The sequence below is a fragment of the Nannizzia gypsea genome, genomic scaffold, assembly GCF_000150975.2.
Source record: "Nannizzia gypsea CBS 118893 supercont1.6 genomic scaffold, whole genome shotgun sequence".
Classification (NCBI taxonomy): Eukaryota; Fungi; Ascomycota; class Eurotiomycetes; order Onygenales; family Arthrodermataceae; genus Nannizzia; species Nannizzia gypsea.
In genome coordinates, this window is record NW_003345196.1 from 1,329,542 (window position 1) to 1,348,094 (window position 18,553).

The 18,553-nt window shown below is 47.7% G+C and overlaps 8 protein-coding genes and 1 non-coding gene across 9 annotated transcripts in view; 6 read left to right on the plus strand and 3 right to left on the minus strand.

Annotated features, from left to right (window-relative positions):
• Positions 1–1,451, plus strand: part of MGYG_07104 (hypothetical protein) — a gene marked incomplete at both ends in the record, with an annotated part of 2,123 nt that extends 672 nt beyond the window's left edge. The window contains 3 exon segments of the mRNA XM_003171057.1: positions 268–487; positions 723–787; positions 806–1,451. Coding sequence (XP_003171105.1) covers positions 268–487; positions 723–787; positions 806–1,451 — 931 coding nt within the window.
• Positions 1,452–1,745: 294 nt separating this feature from the next.
• On the plus strand, positions 1,746–1,827 carry MGYG_10572. The gene has a single exon. It is a non-coding gene; the product is annotated as a tRNA-Pro (tRNA).
• Positions 1,828–2,397: 570 nt separating this feature from the next.
• Positions 2,398–6,184, plus strand: MGYG_07105 (DUF455 domain-containing protein; the record flags this gene model as incomplete). The annotated part of the gene is made up of 3 exons (XM_003171058.1): positions 2,398–4,592; positions 4,664–5,355; positions 5,418–6,184. The coding sequence occupies 3 exons, from the start codon at positions 2,398–2,400 to the stop codon at positions 6,182–6,184; spliced, it is 3,654 nt and encodes a 1,217-aa protein (XP_003171106.1).
• A 1,012-nt stretch (positions 6,185–7,196) lies between these two features.
• On the plus strand, positions 7,197–8,114 carry MGYG_07106 (hypothetical protein; the record flags this gene model as incomplete). The annotated part of the gene is made up of 1 exon (XM_003171059.1): positions 7,197–8,114. One exon carries the CDS (start codon positions 7,197–7,199, stop codon positions 8,112–8,114), a length of 918 nt encoding a protein of 305 aa, XP_003171107.1.
• Positions 8,115–9,094: 980 nt separating this feature from the next.
• Positions 9,095–9,928, plus strand: MGYG_07107 (hypothetical protein; the record flags this gene model as incomplete). The annotated part of the gene is made up of 1 exon (XM_003171060.1): positions 9,095–9,928. One exon carries the CDS (start codon positions 9,095–9,097, stop codon positions 9,926–9,928), a length of 834 nt encoding a protein of 277 aa, XP_003171108.1.
• A 347-nt stretch (positions 9,929–10,275) lies between these two features.
• On the minus strand, positions 10,276–11,690 carry MGYG_07108 (cation diffusion facilitator 1; the record flags this gene model as incomplete). Its single annotated transcript, XM_003171061.1, has 2 exons — positions 10,276–10,517; positions 10,577–11,690. 2 exons carry the CDS (start codon positions 11,688–11,690, stop codon positions 10,276–10,278), a joined length of 1,356 nt encoding a protein of 451 aa, XP_003171109.1.
• A 1,554-nt stretch (positions 11,691–13,244) lies between these two features.
• On the plus strand, positions 13,245–15,081 carry MGYG_07109 (acetamidase; the record flags this gene model as incomplete). The annotated part of the gene is made up of 3 exons (XM_003171062.1): positions 13,245–13,544; positions 13,600–14,875; positions 14,927–15,081. 3 exons carry the CDS (start codon positions 13,245–13,247, stop codon positions 15,079–15,081), a joined length of 1,731 nt encoding a protein of 576 aa, XP_003171110.1.
• A 143-nt stretch (positions 15,082–15,224) lies between these two features.
• On the minus strand, positions 15,225–16,204 carry MGYG_07110 (rhamnolipids biosynthesis 3-oxoacyl-[acyl-carrier-protein] reductase; the record flags this gene model as incomplete). The annotated part of the gene is made up of 3 exons (XM_003171063.1): positions 15,225–15,639; positions 15,707–16,021; positions 16,089–16,204. 3 exons carry the CDS (start codon positions 16,202–16,204, stop codon positions 15,225–15,227), a joined length of 846 nt encoding a protein of 281 aa, XP_003171111.1.
• A 521-nt stretch (positions 16,205–16,725) lies between these two features.
• On the minus strand, positions 16,726–18,470 carry MGYG_07111 (alpha,alpha-trehalose-phosphate synthase 2; the record flags this gene model as incomplete). Its single annotated transcript, XM_003171064.1, has 5 exons — positions 16,726–16,771; positions 16,840–17,179; positions 17,255–17,625; positions 17,688–18,063; positions 18,167–18,470. The coding sequence occupies 5 exons, from the start codon at positions 18,468–18,470 to the stop codon at positions 16,726–16,728; spliced, it is 1,437 nt and encodes a 478-aa protein (XP_003171112.1).
• Between the last annotated feature and the right edge of the window lie 83 nt (positions 18,471–18,553).

Genomic DNA, 18,553 nt, shown 5'->3' on the forward strand with positions numbered 1-18,553 from the left:
ACGCCTACCTCGGAAGAACTTCCGACTTCCACCGTTCCCAACGTCATCTTCCCTACCGTGCCTTCAAATATCCCATCTCATAAGAATGGCGGAGGAAGTATCGCTGTTAATCACAAGGACAAGAAGCTGTTACCCCCTGACTCAGATATAATCAGTGATGTTTTGGGATTGTGAGTCTTTAACCCTGCACTGTCATGGAAGCGTTTTTGACTAACATTCTCCCAAAATAAGACCGGCAGGGATAACGCTATCTTGCAAAGAGTGCAGTATTAATGGAGATGTAGTTTTATCAACAGGCTCATTCTCAATGAATCGCAGCGATGATTCTGGCCTGACATCTGCCCTTGCATTCGTTAGTGAAGGACTAGTGGATATGGAGCTTAGCAAGATGTTTGCTCGGATGGAGCTTGAACTGGCTTTGGAAGCCGGTAAAGAGTTACTCAACTTCACTGTGCCAATGCCTTCAGTCCCTCTTACCCCGTTCATGGTGAGTGCTCCCAGTTAAGTTTTAAATGTGTGTTGCGGATTACCCTAGGCTAACAGGTTGCAGATCCCTCAAGTGGTTCAATTTGGGGCTATATTGACCCCCCAGGTATCTGTAGAGGTTGCTCTGAGCAAGCCTTTGAATTTCAGCTACGGCGTGGACATCTCGGTATGTTCTCCCTGTCAGCCGTAAACCTTGGCATACGAGAAGCATTAACCGTATCTCTTGATAACTATAGGTTCCAGAGGACTCTGGCTTCACTCTCAACTTTGGATCTCCTGCAAACTCAACAATCAAAGGACTGTAAGTGACAGTGGCTAGAAAGAAGTATCACAGACCGCGGGCTAATCAATACTCTGTCAGCCAACATACTACCTTTACGGAGATTCCCTTCCAGTCCTCCCAGGGTATCACAGACCTTACATTTTCCATCAGTTTCTCGCCGGAGATCCTCTTTGGCATACGCTCTCCTACCGGGATTATCAGTGGCGGAGCAGGCGTGACCTTCAACATGCCCCAGGCATCAGTTAAAATCAGCCAGCTCGACAACGTCGACGAAGCATGCGAAATGATCCCACATGTCCCAGGGCAAGGAGGCGATATGAGCAAGAACGGCAGCCTCATCGACAGCCTCATCGGCAACTTCACCCACGTCGAGCCAAGTCTTGAGTTCAACGTCGTTCCCTTTATAGAGCTGCAACTTGATCTGCCGCGCGGTGAGTTTCTCCAGCAGCTGGAGGCCACTGTCACTTCTACAGAGCTGAGTCTGCCCACTGCCTGTTTGGCCTTTGACAAGGAGATGAACACATACGGTGCTCCAGCCCAGGTGTTGGCGACCCCGACTGCTAAGCCAACTACCACGGCCTCCGAGGCAAAGAAGGCGGCTGCTGTCCGTGTCAGCGTTGCAGGTAAATGGGCAGTTCTGTGTATGTCCGTCCTTGCAGCGGTGGTCTTTACTGCTCTCTAGGGTGACGATGTTTTATAGTGTTCTAGATGTTATTTATTGATTAGATGATCTGTATATACAATTCTGCCTTAGCTACGGAGTGGTTATTTAATAAATGTGTATTTCGTATTCGTATAACGAACCACCCATGTTCTGCTGCATCCATCCCGACATGCCTCCCTTGCCAAACGACTATCTCAGGGGCTAAAGTATCGTCCTTTCGTCTGATAGTAAGCATCCCCCTTAATCTTCGTTGACCATCGATCTCTAGCGTCTAGCACAAGTGGCGGAAAGCAGGCGCCCTTCATCAAGATCGGCCTTGTGGTCTAGTGGTATGATTCTCGCTTTGGGTCACCAAAGTTGCGAGAGGCCCCGCGTTCGAGTCGCGGCAGGGCCCCTTTTTTTGCTCTTTTTTGCTGCACCTCTTGACTATATATTCAGTGTTATTATTAACTACGGAGTATGATGGAAAAGAAGGCGAAAGTGCGACGGCGACGGCGATGGAGGAAGCGCGCGAGAGAAAGCGCTGGCCACTGACTCATCGCTGTGTTTTTGGCTGAAACAACTAACTGAAGTGACTACGGGAAGAGTCATCGATAGCACCAAAAGGAATATATAACTATATATGACTCTGTTTTACGAGTGACTACGGAGTATTGGGCTTTATCTAGGGCTGGTTCTGAGTCGAATGGCAGGCATAACGACTCTCTAGAGCTGCTGCTGGCGTGGCGCGAGCTGCGTCTTCACGACGGTGGCCCTGCATCAGTTAAGACAGCCAGGCCTCTCTGACTCAAGTGGCGGATGTAGTTATCAAGATCGGGGTCGAAGGATTCAACTGGCGAGGGCATCGCTATTTATTTATTAAAACATGGAAAAGGCCTGTGGTGCCGCTCTTGATCAGTAGACGACGCTGATATACTCCTTTTTACCCCTTTATACATACATCGCAATTGACGGATAACACCTCATGGCAGCCCAAGAAGAATCTCCCCAGGCGAGCAGCTTGTCTCTTTTATCTTTCCAGACAGCGCTTTGCATCGTCCCGCCTCGACATCTGTGGCAGGATATCGACCGGCTTCGGTCTCTATACGACCAGGCTTATGGCAGATGGCCTCCGCATATCAACCTCATCTACCCCTTTGTACCGACAGATAGACTACCAGATGCCTCTAGATTAATACAGGAGAAGCTGAACTCTTTAAAGCAATCGCCTGAGCGCCAGGATGGTGTCACCATACAATCTGGACCTGCAGGCTACTTTCGCAACCGTGGAGGACATACCGTCCACCTCACTCTGGAGAACGGGACAAGGAACCAGCTCCGTTATCTTAGAGCCTCGATTCTAGAAGCACTCGGCCATGATGGCAAAGAGGAGCGGGATTACTGTCCACACCTCACCATCGGCCAGACAAAGGCAGACGAGGACTTGCGTGACTTTCTACTTGACAAAACCAACATGCTCCCAGCTGTCCACTGGGACCTTGACCATCTGGTGATTCTCCATCGTGAAAAGGGGTTTGGCGGAAGTTCAGCAAGCAAAATGGTTATCTGGGATGCCGTCGATCTTTCCGGCAATAACATGTCAAATTCCGATGAGCTTTCCCAGTTATATAGTGGAATGTCTCTCCATGGTTTGGGTACGGATACCGACGAGTCGACATCGCCTGCTGAGAAAATGACGACGTACGAATATTCGCCTGCCAACTGCTCCTGGTGTCCTATAACGGAGTCGCCTCTAGAGCCAGTTACTGTGAGAAACAACAACTTCACAATATCCACATATAATGTCCTGGCCGAGTTTACCAGGCCCCCTCCACAGGACAGATATGAGGCACTATTCAGAAATATTCTCTACACAAACGCATTGGCAGACGTTCTAGTCCTCCAGGAGGTTTGTGATAGCTTTCTTCTATTTCTGCTTTCGCATAAAGACATTCAACGTCGATACCCATTTGTCACCCATGGCCCTCCAGGCCAACGGGGGTCTCCTCCCCTCCCTAGTCTCCGGAATATCGTCGTCCTTTCTCAGTGGAGGTTTACTTGGACATGGCTACCGTTTAATGAACGCCACAAGGGTGCAGCCATTATAAAAATTGATGAGATTGGAGATTTGAAGTCCTCTCTTCCCGCAGTGGTTGTTGCTGTCCACCTAACGTCGGGACTGAGTGATGCTGCAGTTGACAGTAAAGTGTCACAGATAAACAGCATCATACACTCGCTGGACAGTGATTATCACGGCCACCCTAGTGTTATTGCAGGCGATTTTAACTTCCCGACTTCACAAGAGGTTATTGATGAAGCTCTCAAACAAAACATGATTTCCTCAGCTGGTGCTGAGAAAATATTAGGATTCAATTGCCTACTATCCAAGGCTCATTTCATGGATGGATGGGTTGTAGCGGGCGAAGAACCCGGAGACACTGGTTTTGATAACATGCTAGGGGTGGGAGAACAGGGAGCGACCTTTGACCCCATTCTGAACCCGCTTGCAGCTCAATATTCGGTCAAGGGCAGGCCTCATAGGTATGATAGAATCTTTGTTCGTCAAACTGGTAAAACCAGTGTCACGGATTTCAACTTTTTTGGCCTACGCAATGATCTTCAATGCGAGGATTTGCGGATGTCTGATTTTGCCAGTGACCATTGGGGCATAAGAGCCGATGTTAAAATTGGCTACACCTCGACAGAGAACAAAGCTAGCGAAACAGTCTCTCAAGAAACTGCACTGCAGTTGACGAGTTTACCAGACGCTCTGTCTTCTTTAGACGAAATTGTGGCCTGTTTGGAGAACTCCTCCTTGCTTCCTAGCAGCGAAGATCTCAAGTCTCGAAAAGCAGTCGCCGCTACTCTTGCTCAGATATTGACTGAACCCATCCGTGACTCCAGCGGTAGGGATATCAAAACACCACTTGTTTTGATCCCCGTTGGCTCCTATGGTCTGGGTACTTGGAGCCCAGATTCCGATGTTGACTGTTTGTGTATCGGTGCCATTAGCTCTACCACGTTCTTTTCTCTTGCAATACAGAGGCTGAGAAAAGCGTCAGCCCTGGGGATTCGTATCATGAGAAAGGTCAAGGCTGCAACGGGGATGATGCTGGAGCTACAATCTGGAAATATTAAACTCGACCTACAATACTGCCCGGCCGCAAATATTGCTGAAAGGTAAATATTTAACCTAGAATTCTAGGTCATACCAAATTTTGGAACTTGCAACTGATTTAGCTTGCGTATAGATGGCAGGAAGTCTCTAGGATTCCCTCAAACGACCCAATATTTGACCTGTCGCTTCATTCCTTGTCGAAACTCCAACCGTACAGGGACCAGGAGTATATCAAACGAATGGTACCAGACATGAACGTGTTCCGTCTTGCTCACCGGTGTATTACACAGTGGGCCAAATCATCTGGAGTTTACACCTCGAAGTTTGGGTTACTAGGCGGTATTCATATCACCATGATGCTTTCACGGCTTCACCAACTTCTGCATGGAAAGGTTGGACGAGTTACAATTCCGGAGCTAGTCGCCATGTTCTTCCACCATTATGCGCATTTTGACTGGAAGAACAGCATGGTAGTAAGCCCTGGAGTGCAGTCGAGGTATCGTCGGTCAATGAGAGAACCAATGGTGATTCTAACGGTTCATGTCCCCACAGTCAATGTCGCTAGAGCTGTGACTGCACATTCTCTAAGGACTATTGCCTCTGCATTTAAACGTGCAGAAGAGCTTCTGGCTGAAAATGGAGCAAGATGGTCTAATATTTTGCGCGATACAAGTATCAGCCACAATAAAGAAACGGGCGCTGAAAAGTTCCTGGGAGCTCACAACAGTTATATCAAGGTCAATGTACAGTACTGGGGGCCTTCTCCGACCCAGGCCAGTTCGCTCGTTGGCTGGATCGAGTCCAGGTTCTTCCGTCTACTTAACGGTATGTAATCTGCCCTGCAGTCTAACTATTATGACTTGATTGTCAGCGCTGAAACTATGCAGATCTCGATAGGCAAGTCCCAGGTGTTTATGGGCGAATCTGGCCTGCTAGATTCACGTCCAAAGATAGTCCTGATAGCCCGGATGATGGAGAGACAGAGTACCAAGGTTGCTACCTGGTGGGACTTGAACGACTAGCAGATGCCGTGAATACGGGAGCTGATAAAGAGGAACGCCTTCAAACCTTACATGCTACTATAACCCGGTTTACAGCTAGTTTACACGAAGAGTCGAAGTACTTTGACCCCACTGTCTGTTGGATTGACGCCACACACGTCAAACAAGCTGAAGTAGGAGAACTTAAACTCGATTTAAGGAACTGGGGAGGGCAAGATGGCGTGGACCAGATGGTATCAGATTTTTCGGAAGATGATGACGAAGAGGATGATCTCGATGGCGAGAACGAAGCGAGAGATACACTGCTTGGGGAGGCCCATGCTGGCGGTAAATCAAAATTACACTCCAGGAATACGCCGTTGCCATCCAAACCGACTGGCGCCAACAAACTTCGACCGGCTGCAGATGTCATCAGTCGTCTGCGTTGGGACCCCAAGATTGACTTTGGAGATTTCCTGGTAGGCTATGAGGACCGCTTCTTAGGCGTAAAAGAGATGCCTCTTTCGAGATGGAAGTCAGAGCAGACGGACGAAGAGTTCATCCCTCAACACCGGATCGTCTATTTCAAAAGGAAAAGTGACGGAAGACGGGTCTGGGACAGGGAAACAAAGAAAGATGAGATTTTCGGGAGTGGAGTTGGTGGATGTGACTGAGGATTCCGATTATGCATTAGCTGAGTACTTATACGGATAGCTACTGTGCAGCAACCGAAGACGAGAAAGGGATACAGTGCTTACGATTGGTTTTGATATTCTGTCGTCAAGGAAGCAAGCTCTTGCATTGAATAGTAATAGGTCTACGCAATCCCTCATATTATGATTGACTTCTCGTCTGTTTATCTTTGGTTATCCCTGGCTATTTTCTCCATCGCCCCAGTGATCAAACGATCATCGTCCCTCGCATGTCATTAGCCATCGCCTCCCCCGGCTATTTTACTTGAAAGCATTGGTCACTTATAAGACATACTCCATTATAGGTCGAGATGCATTCGCGATGTTTGTGACTTGTCCAACGTGTAAACAAATTTCAAAGATTCGTTAGCTACTGGTGCTAAAGCGCTGTGAGGATTTGTCTCCGGGTGCTGCAGTTACACAGTCAAAGCGGGAACCCACATGGCGAGTTTGATTTTGGCTACAAATTCAAGCGTAAATGGTAGGGTTTCGGGTTGCAGTGCCCGTTTGTTATACGGAGGATTGACGTACATGTGTGCCCGTCTGTGGTGCTACGTTGTCCACCATTTCCAGATCAACATTACTTTTGCCTCCATGTACTTTTTTTCCCACAACTACTGTGAGCAAAGCATACCATTGGGCGTTACTGCGGAGCGACTAACTTTAACTACCAAATTGAAACGACACGACAAGCCTTGTTCAACTATGGAGTATTCTCTCAAAGAATATTTTGAAGTAGCCCAAGCTAGCGGTTAGCTGGCTCCTGCATGTCGGCTTGGGTTGTCTCATACAGTCAATTTGAGAGCAGTTTGGCTAGCCGGCCACGTAAACGGAGGTATACTCCGTGCGGATGTTGTAGTTGAGGGTGCCCCTGAGACTGGGTTACATATAAACACAGCTTCCGCTCCCTATACTTTTCATAATCAACTCTTTGCAACGCTCGATAGTTACTCACCACTCGGACTTTAACTGACTTTCAGCTTTGCTCAAGAAAATGACCATTGAAACAACCAGTTTCTATAGCTCGCCTTATCTGGCGGAGCTCTATGAGCTTCAATGGGCGGGGCCAAATATGACGGATGTCGACTTCTACGCCCGTGCATTCATTGATGCAGTTACCAAGAACAGGACGGCTGGAGTAACTCATCCGATCACGTTTCTTGAGCTCGGTACTGGCTCCGGACGCGTGACTCTCGGTGTTATGAAACGAATGGCGAAGGTATCGTTCGACACAAGCAATATAAAGATGATTGGCCTAGATAACTCGAAGAATATGCTGGATCTAGCTGCCAAATTAGAGTCCAAGACTAAGGGGCTTTCTCTCCCTGTCACCTGGGTGTTGGGAGATATGTTGGCCCTCGACCAGTTACCAATTTTCTCACCCCAAGAGAACAAGCATGCCACTGTCGACTTTCTCACTTTCCCACTCAGCAGCATCGTACACATGGTCGAGGACGGGCAATTGGAAAAGTTACTGCAACAGATTAGCAATGTTCTCACCCCAGAGACAGGCAGAGCATATATATCTCTTTTCAACTGGTTCTTGATTCGACCTGACGATGATCTTCAAGCCCGGAAGGACGACGAGACAATGCCACCACCGACAGATCTCCAGAGCGCAGAGTTCCCCAGAATCCGGTATTGCAGTGAAATGAAGAAGAGCGAGTACAAAGGGGACCTCGTTATTTACCGCCAGGAAGTGCAGGTCTTTGAGCAGAGGGATAACTGCGAGGAAAAGGAAATCGAACGCTATCATGTTAGGCAGACGCTACGGTGGTTCTCTGAGAGTGCGCTTCTTGCAGCCGTTGAAGCGGCAGGCTTGCGGGTCGTGGAGCGGAGATTGGAAAGCTCTGTTATCGAGGATGATGAATCTGAATTTGCGGAAAACATATTCATCCTTCAACGGGTGTAATTTAATATTCTAGTTCCCCTATCACAGCATCTGCAAACAGTGATATATCGTCATACAAGTACTTGTTGTAAGCTGAATAAAAGGACGTCCAAAATATCTGCCCCATTGCGCTGTTGACGTGTTGGGGAAAAGTACACAAAAGTGTTATGTAGTTATTCGTCGTTTTAAACTTCAGGGGTGCGGGAAGTGGGCCTATTAAAGCTTGAATGGAAGCTGTGATTGGTTGAAACTTTAATTTATTATTGGTTCAAAACGAGGCTCCTCATTGGCTTTCTGCATGCTTGGCTAAACTTATTTAAGCGCCTGGATTTTTATTTTAATCGTATATTTTTTGGAGATACCTATTATCAGCACATTCAACTCCAGGGGATTTCTATGATCGTTGGGGGTTTTCAATGTCTGCTGTCACTATCGGTATGATTAGGTGGGCGATCTTTGAAGTGGGCGGGTCTCGTGATACAGTTCTCACGCGCCAAGGTGCGATAGAATTGCTAGAAGCCTTAGCCTTCAAGGATTTTTCTACTATTTGAGGCGAAGAAGCAGCTGTCCTTGAAAAATGGCACCGATAAAGCTAAGCTCCGAGCTTGGGTGGTGTCTATCGTCAATAGACGCACACCGCTCCCTCTATGGTCGGTTTCGACGGCAGTTGGAGGGTTCCGTTGCCCTTCGTATGTCGACCAGCGTTGTATGGAGTATAAATGGGAGGAAGCCAACCCTGCTGGGCATTGAAGCGAGAGCATCCCTGCGATCGTTACCTGGCGAACAGACCGCCCCAGGACCGCCGTAGAAAATTTCTTCGGAGGACGATGGGTCACTCTGGTCCCGAGCTCCGATTGATATAAATCTCATAGTGCTAGAGAGTTAACTGCGTGTCCAACTCTGCGCCTCATTTATTTTGTTTCGTTTTTCCTCCCGACGCTGTACCGCTCTGGTTACTGGCCACGAACAAAAGAAGCAACCACCAGAATCCGACGAAAACCATGGAACATTCTACCGGCCTTAAGCCGCGGCCGCTCGAGATGAAGGTTCTCGCGCTGGGCTTGCCACGGTCCGGCACTCTTTCAATGGCGAATGCGCTCTCCATCCTAGGCTACCAGAACGTCCACCATACATTAACGGACGAAGACGGCGGCGAAGCGGCATGGCTTGTATTTAATCGCGCCGCTGATGCCACCTTTCCAGATCTGCCGACATACCATGGTCGGACCTTCAGCCGGGAACAGTGGGATGAAGTGTATGGCAACCGCGAAGCTGTCACCGAGGCGGCCGCCATGTTTGGGCCTCAGCTTGTCGAGGTGTATCCCGATGCCAAAGTGGTCTTGGTCAAGCGGGATTTTGATCGATGGTTCACGAGCATGGATAGGGTTGTGTTAAAGGGGCTCTGGAACCCGATGTCAGATCTCTTCTGTGGGGTCATACAACCAATTTTAGGTCGCTCGAGTGCTTCAGCTATGAGGAGGGTATTGCTTGGCTTCTTTCAAGCGAGAGATGTCGAAGGTGCCCGGAGGAATGCGCGCGACGTTTACGATAGGTACTACAGAAAGATCGAAGGGCTTGTACCGCCAGGCCAACTACTTCATTACCGGATGGGCGAGGGATGGGGGCCACTGTGCGAGTTCCTTGGAAAGCCGGTGCCGGATGTGGAATTTCCATGGGTCAATGAAGAGGCCGAATTAAAGAAGAAACATAATGCCATGCTTCTTTCACACATCGTGGCCCTCGGCGGTGTACTTGGCCGCTGGGCCTTGGGTTTAGGGGCCGTAGGTTTTGCTTGTTGGACATTGGCAAGGAACGCTGGAATGTTGAACCTGTAAGATACAGGATCTAATGTTGTACATGGTGTCAAAGTATATAGTCATACGACGTTAATGGTATATGAATAATAAACTGTTCGTTAAACGGTTCTCCAAGGACCATTTACCATATCAAGAGGAGTGAAACTGAATTACATAAGTGAGTATACAATAGTTAGTTGTGTGGTTGCTTTTATCATCAACTTTCAAGCTTGATTAAAGCTTCATCACAATCCAGCCAACCCGCATCATCGCAAAAGAAAAAACCTGAACGCCGCCGGGAGAGTTTCTGTCTATCCAAACGTTATAGTTCTCCGAACATTAGGTGAAACATCACAAAATAGAACCTCTGCCGAAAATCAGGAACACTATAGCTCCTTCTTCAGGAAATGTTCCGGTTTATGTGTAGTTTCATAGTCAACGTGGACGTAGGCTCGTTCAACGTCTGGGAGACTTTCCAATTTCGTTTGAAGCTCCTCTGCCACATCATGTGTAGCCTCCAAAGACTCATTTCTGTCCATGACAATGTCGACTTCCACAAGTAAACGAGGGCCAGAAGTGTATGCGCGTACAGTGTCAATAGCGGTGATCAGAGGAGAATGAGTCATGGCTGTGATAAAAATAAGTTATAGAACATATACAATAATGATGGAGAATAACGGCACTTACATATATAGGTGATGAGTTGTTGCATCTCGGTATCAGCTGTAACTCCGATTAGAAGTTGGAACTCGGAGTAGGCAGTCTTGGTCCACAAGAATGAAATAAGAACGGATAACAACAGGGCACCAGAGGGATCAATCCACCACCGGAGCTTACTTCCGCCCACAGAGGTCAAAATACCCAATCCGTTGATGAAAAGGTCGTTTCTATGGTCTTCCCAAAGAATTCTAACCTGGGAATACTGGTTGCGAATCGCCCAGCAGTAAAAGAAAAGGGTCAACTTTGTAGCAAAGGCGATACACACGGATATAGTAGCCGTGAGATGGAAGTCGTTTGTATCAGAAGTGCTGCCTCCAACCAGATCCTTGATCGAGAAAGCAATGAGGATAAAGGAGACCGCAGTCATCAGGAAACAAAAGAAGATGTTTCCAGCTGTTTCGATGCGGGCTTTTCCGGCTGGGAATCGGCGGGCATCAACTCGCTTGACAGCTTTGTGGCAGAGGAGCAGAGTCAGGTTTGACATGGGGTCAAATATGGCGTCTGCCATCGTGGTAAATAGGGACAGGGACCCCGAGGATACGGCAGCATAAACCTGTAGAATAGACAGGACAACGTTGGCGGCAAAGCTACCATACACTGCAATCTTGTACTTGAGTTGATTCTGTTCGTTCAACTCCTTTGCATGCCTGATATGCTCATCGACGGGTTTTAAGAGGCGCTCGATTTTCTCATTTTGAGATCTATAGAACGATTGTATTCTCTTCCTATCGGCGTTGGTTCGTCCTTTCTGCTCATTTGAAAGGCATTTCCGTCGTCTGGTAGTGTTTGCTTGTATCTGGTCGATCTCGGCGTTCGACTTTATCTTCGATGAGAGCTGAAAGGGGTCATTTTCACGCGTGTAGCGAGGCGGGCGTTGACCTTCCTCGTCGGACCCTTCCATCACATAAGGGATATGCGGCACCGGCGGTGGCTGTTCGGCTATCTCGATATGCTCAATGCCAGTGCTCATACCTGACGGCGGAGTTCTGGGGAGATGATGGTGATAAGTCTCGGATCGGCCATGGAGAGAATAGAGGCTCGGAGTTAATGGGTGAGGAGGAGACCGAGTGCCGTCCGCCATCGTTTGTTTGCTTTTTATTGTTGTGCAAGCTAGACCAGGCGTGATTGAAACTGATGCGAGTGCTGGTTATCTCGAGTGACGTGACAGGTCCAATGGTTCTCTGTGTTTGCGAGTCAGGATCCGCGCAGTGCGCCTTGTTATCTGTCCCTTCAACTGTCGTGGATGGTGTGTGGTGTGGGGGGTACGTATGTCTGCATGCGGTGAGGGAAACGCCAGGGAGCCTGTATCCGGAGCATCCGTTGGGGAAATGTGACGGTCGGAGAAAGAAAAACGAGATCCTTTTAAAGCCCTGATGGAGCTGTCCGAGCTGTGGCTATGTCTGTCTTTTTCTTACTTTGCACAAAAGAGAAGGAGAAAAAGAAAATTGCGGCAGGGATTTTGGAGCTGACTGCATCTGATAATGCCTGATCGGGCTTAGCGCGGGTCTCGGCTTGCTGATGGCTGATTGATAAGTGATAAGCTTAACCTTGCGAACTTTGATAAGAGATTGAGGTTTACGCGTTACGTAAGGAAAAGTCGCCTGTTGGACGGAGATTTTACGGCAGTAGTTGTGGTGTTTGATATTTATATCGAGAGAAGGACGGAAAGGGGGGTGGTACCAGTATCGTACGAGAGATGGAAGAGCAGAGCAGGACAGCCGTCTTCATAGCTGGGCAACTGTAGATCAGAGCAAGTGCTTGAGATCTCGTTCCAAGTACTCTGTACTCCATGCGTATACTCCATATCCTCGATGCAAGTTCGTTAACTGACGTTATTTCTCCACTTCGTTCAAAACGTTGGCGAAGCTCCCAAGCAGCCAGTCAATAGCCGTATCATGGGTGTCGTCCCTGCTTGCTTGGCACCAGCTTTCCCTACTAAGTTTATGAATCGAATGAAATCAGGGCTTCTTCCTGGATGCGAGGATATTAGAAGGAACGCCGGCCTCATAATGCACCGATCTACGCCAAGACTCGCGCCCAGCCTAGCGGATAAACATTTACCAGCAGTCTAAAGATAGATTAACACTTCCTGTTGTGGAGCTGCCCTTTTATCTCTGGCTCGATCGGGCTCCAAGTTTGCTATTAAAAGGCACAATTTGAATGAGAAGCGCGAGTGTAGAGAGCATATACGCTGGATAGGAGGGAGCGTCCGCCTCCATGAAACAGACAGCTTGTTGCTTGGTTACAAGGCGAACAGTATTCATTTAATTAGCTAGCTTAGTTACGTTCCTAGAAAACAGGTCTGTGAAGGCGAACCAATACTATCCTCGGCCTGTTAAAATAATAGGGAAAATATCCTCTGCTGTAGGTAGTTGGTAGTTAACAGACTGCTCAGTGTTATGCCGTCGAAAGTTGGCTCTACATCAGGGCCTTACAAAAAGTTGGTGCCTCGGCGCTCCTCGGTAATACCTTAAAGCTTATTCACTCCTTACCCGCTTTTCAGGAGTCTCAAGAAACAACAAACCCAAAGTCCATGACTTAACAACTATAACATAGAAGCCATCAAAAGGGGAAAAAACGAAAGAATAGAAGTACGGGTAAAAGATACGAGAAATATCCCCAGAGTGTAGTCGATATGCCTGAACCCGAGTATAAAGAGATCGCTCGCCGGAAGCAGGCACAGCTCCAGTCGAAGATACCGCAAGGCTGGCGTCTCCCTGCCCAGTGGATACCTGCTGGTATTCTTTCAGTCGATGAATCAATCACAAACACTCGTTCCTATGACCAGTCAGACATTACTGATATCCCAAGGCAGTGTGGTTTGCTCACAGCCAGAGAACTCGAAATCACCGAGGCATGGGACGCTAAGGGGATACTTATAGAGATAGCAAACGGGAAGCTGTCCTGTAAGGATGTTTGTCAAGCATTTTGTAAAGTATGTCCTTAAATCATTTACATACTATATTTATAGAAGCTAACATGAGGATAAGCGTGCTGCAATTGCACACCAGCTTACTCGGTGCCTTACAGAGCCACTGTTTGATGACGCCATGAAGCGTGCAGAGAAGCTAGACGATCATTTCAAGCGCACGGGAACGACATATGGCCCTCTGCACGGTTTACCAATATCCGTCAAAGATACTTTTGATATTGAAGGTGTCGACTCTACTACCGGACTAGCAGCCCTTGGATTCAAACCAGCAAAGCAGAATGCTCCTTTGGTGGACCTTCTTTACTCTCTTGGAGCAGTCATCGTGGGGAAGACAAATGTTCCCCAGACTCTAGGCGCCTTAGATAGCGTCAATAACCTCTTCGGTCGAACTCTGAATCCACTGAATCGGAAGCTGACTGCTGGAGGTAGCTCTGGTGGAGAGGCTGTCATGGTCTTGCTGCGAGGCTCTATGATTGGCATTGGAACCGACATTGGTGGCAGCATCCGTATCCCTGCTATGTGTGAGGGCCTCTATGGCTTCAAACCCAGCGTTGGCCGTGTCCCGTACGGTGGACAGGAATCTTGTTCTGTCCCTGGCCATAGTAGGACAAGCATCCAGGCGGTTGCAGGGCCACTGGCCAGATCTATGGATGACATCAATGTCTTGATGAAAGAAATAGTCCCTCGATCAGCCTTTTGGGGCGAAGACTGTATTCCGGGTCAGTGGGTATCAGAAACCCCGGAAAAGCCATCCAAGCTTACTGTTGGAATACTACGATCCGATGGCCGAATTCCTCCTTTACCTCCTATCGCAAAGGTGTTAGAAGAGGTTGCTGAAACTCTTTGCAACACTAACGGGATAGAAGTTGTTGAAATACCAATTCTCCCCGAATTAGGGGAATGCCAAGCTGTAACAAACGCGCTGATGGGTGTCGATGGTGGTCAGCATATGATGGACCTGTTAGAAAGCGCCTCAGAAGAGCTCATTCCATGGCTAAAGAGCCGAGTCAAACGAGGAACTCCAAAGTCTATTGACGAGCTTTCTAAAATCCAAGCAAAACGCTCCCATATCGAAAGACAGCTTATGAAGATGTGGACTTGTCCAGGAACTGACAAAACTCGTCGTGTTGATGCTATAATCCACCCTGTTGCTCCCCACCCCGTACCAGAAATTGACCGCTATAATGCGGTCGGATATACTTCATCTTTTGTCCTAGTTGATTATCCTGCTGGCAATCTTCCAGTTCGCAAATTCACCGAGCAGGACCTGGAAATTGGCAAGGAGATGGATTCTAAGATCCTGTCTAGCTGGGATAAGAGAAACAGAGAATTATGTACGTATACCTCTCGCTTGTGTGTGAACAGATTTCTAACTCCATGTTTAGGGAATTCATCCACTGTTAATCGCCGGGTCTACCTTGATTCTCCCCTTTCGATCCAAGTTCTCACTCCGAGATTACATGATTATGATCTCTACTATGCAATGGACACCATAGACAAAGCGTTGAAGAACAGAAAGCGTGTTGCTTCACAATTATAACCCCGGAGACGTTATTTTCATGAAGTCATTTCGAACCATTTGCTGAGCACAACACAATTAAAGTAATTAGTATTTTGATGCTAGTTGACATTCATCTATATTATATCAAACTTAAAATATCTCTATAGATGTAGAAAGGGTATTCACATCCTTCCCTTGAGCACAGATCCGCCATCTGTGGTGATAACTGCACCGTTGATATGGCTCGCACCTCTACCAGCCAGGAATACAACGAGTGCTGCAATGTCCTCAGGTTCTCCCAATTTGCCATTAGGCGTACTTGCAGCCATTGACTCGACACCTCCCTGCTTCTCTATGAGTCCATTTGCCATCTTAGATGGGTAAAAACCCGGCGCGATAGCGTTAGTAAGGATATGCCTTGGTCCAAGAGCGACAGCAAGATTCTTTGCCAGGTGTATGGCCGCAGCTTTGGATGTCGAATAACTGAAGGTGGCATTGTCGCCCATAGTGCCTATGCCAATCCCAGCAACGGATGCGGTGATTATCACACGAGAAGTAGATTCGACGGAAGCTGATTTTTCAAGTAGTGGTGCAAACCTGTTGTCGCAAAGTTAGCTTTCTGTTTCTTATTACTTTCTACCTCATCTCAAGTATACAAACGTACTTTTGCACCGTGTAAAAGACACTCTTAACGTTCAGGTCCATCACCTTCTGGAAGGCGTGTTCAGGGTGAGTGTCGAACTTCTCACCCCAGGTGGCTCCCGCATTGGCAAAGAGGATATCCACATGGTCTGTTGTCTTGCTGACCTCTGCCACAAGCCGTTCAATTTCAGACATCTTGGAGCTATCTGCCGGCACGGAGAATGCCTGAGCACCTGACCGTTTGTTAGGCAAAGCATTTAGGGCGGCGACGGCTTCGTGACAGGCTTTCGCTTTTCTGGAAGTGATGTAAACCTTTGAGCAGCCAGCTTGGAGAAGGCTAGCAAAACGCATCATGTTAGCAAGGAGACAAAGAGTAGCAGTATTCCTCCGATCACTATACTCACCCGCTAGCAGCATGGAGACCGAGTCCTCTTGAACCGCCAGTAACAACGGCAACTTTCCCTTCAAGAGAGAAGATACTCCCGAAATCCTTTAGTTTCACTTGTGCTTCGGCGGCCATATTGCTCAATTGCAACACTTGTATATATTAAAGGGGGTTTCGCTGCTCAATAATCGGCAGGTATAGTAAACTCACTGAGGGTATATCTCGGCCTGGATGCAGAGTTCGTAGTGAGTAAGATATTTTTTTTAGACAAGCGAAGTACTAACGGCGACTGTTATATTGCTGGCCTTTTATAACATTGTGCCTGGATATGGGCGGGCGTCCCGCTTAAAACGCGGCCAAACGGCTCGCGTCGTTTGCGTTCCTAAAGTCGCGGCGGTAGTTTTAGGTCGAGATGCCGACGAAATGCCGAGGCATATCTGTGCCAAGATGTACGACAAAAAAGGTTAGTTTCTGCTGATAAAGACAGAGGCTGTCACGTGCAATATTTAAACTTTCATCCTTTTTTTTTGCTGCTTCCATTCAAATTTCAAGCTCGATGCATAAGAATATTCGAGAGATGGCTAAAGTATTATTGTTGGCGCTATAAAAGAATATGCTGGCTGTATAACTACACACAATCTATGCATACTAGGAGCCTAAGCAGCTGCAAGTTTCTCAACGAATCCCTGGCCCCAATGGGTGCTAGAATGATACCCAGTCAGAATGTGAACTCTGAACGACTGTGAGAGGAATTTGTGTCTGTAACTCACCTGGTATGAGACTGAATAAAGTCAAGGAGCTGCGTATGCTCTCTTTTCCTCTGTTCTGTGTCCATTTCTGCGGCCTCATGGATCACTCTAGCAATCTCACTAGAGTTGAACGGGTTGAATTTGATTCCACCTTCCAAATAGGATGATACTCCTGCGAACTCGGAGACGGCGAGTACACCGTTTCTTTCTTGCTGGCAGGCAATGTACTCAAGAGCCACGAGATTCATGCCATCTCTTGTGGATGATAGCAGACATATGTCGGATGCTGCATATAGGGCAGCCAGCTCTTCGAAAGGGATCGACTGGTGGATAAACATGACTGGTGCATAGTCAGGTTTACCTATTTATTAACGTTAGTTTGTGTTGGCTAAAACTAAGATGTGTCCTTGATAGGACATCGCTAGGCAAATCATACCAAATTCGCCGTTGATCATACCCACCAACCGGTATAGCTCAGCCTCTAGTTCTTGGTATTCCGGAACATCTTCACGGCTGGGTACCGCAATCTGGATCAAAACAATTTTTCCAACCCATTCCGGATGCGTGCGGAGGAATTCCTGGAAACCATACAACTTCTCGGGCAATCCTTTGATGTAATCCAGCCTGTCGACACCGACGATCCTTTTTATGCCCTTGTATTTATTTTCAAGTTCAGCGATCCTTTTCTGGACGGGCTCTGACTTCACTGCCTCTAAGAAGCACGTTGGATCTATGCCGACGATGAATTTTCCAATCCGGATGGTTCGATCTTTATAACAGAGTGTTAGCCCGTCTTTGGACGCACCTCTACAATGAGTGAAGCAAGAGTTAGCAAAATGTACACTTGACTGAACGAGGGGAAAGCGTACAATATCTGAGAACAGGCATCCGCAAAGTGTCCGGCATAATCATTGGTGTGAAATCCAATCAAGTCACTGTTCACAACCCCCTCCAGTATTTCTTGGTTCGTTGGAAGAGCCCGATATACTTCTGCGGCAGGGAACGGAGTATGCAGAGAGAAGCCAATCTTTACCGAATTTTTGCCCTGTTTGGCAAATTCTTTTCGCAGAATGCCAGGCAGAAGCATCAGATGATAGTCATGCACCCAGACCAGATCCCCATCCGAGGTTGCCTCTGCGACTACTTTCGCGAATCTCTGATTGACCTCCTGATATGCACGCCACCACTTTTCATCAAAATGCTGAACTCCAGGTTGGTAATGTAAGACAGGCCACAAAATGGAGTCTAAGTTAGAATATCTATCAGTACTGCTAATAATGATAGGCAATCTTGAGGCCACTTTAGACCACGGCAACAGACAGGTATATTGCCAACGTAGGATACTCACTTGAAAACCCATTATAATGGTTATTAGCAAGCTCCTCGTCTAGGAAGACGGGAACAGCGTTCTGCTCCGCTAACAGCTTTCGAACATCCTCCTGCTCATCTTCAGGTACTTCCAACCCGGTCCAACCAAACCATTGAAACCCAATCGATTCCGATATACCACTCAGACTCGTGACCAGTCCGCCGCTGGATTTTGAGGATTCGTATTTTCCCGTATCAGTTCGTTTTAGGGATAGTGGGAGACGGTTGGATACTACAACCAGCTGGGGTTTCTTCCCTTCCTGTGCTGCTTTGCTCTCTGCCATTTTGATTTGTACTTCACTGTTCGAGTCTGTGGCCTGTGGTTATGGAGAAAACCTCCGCCTGTGCCTTTCAAGAGGTACTTATA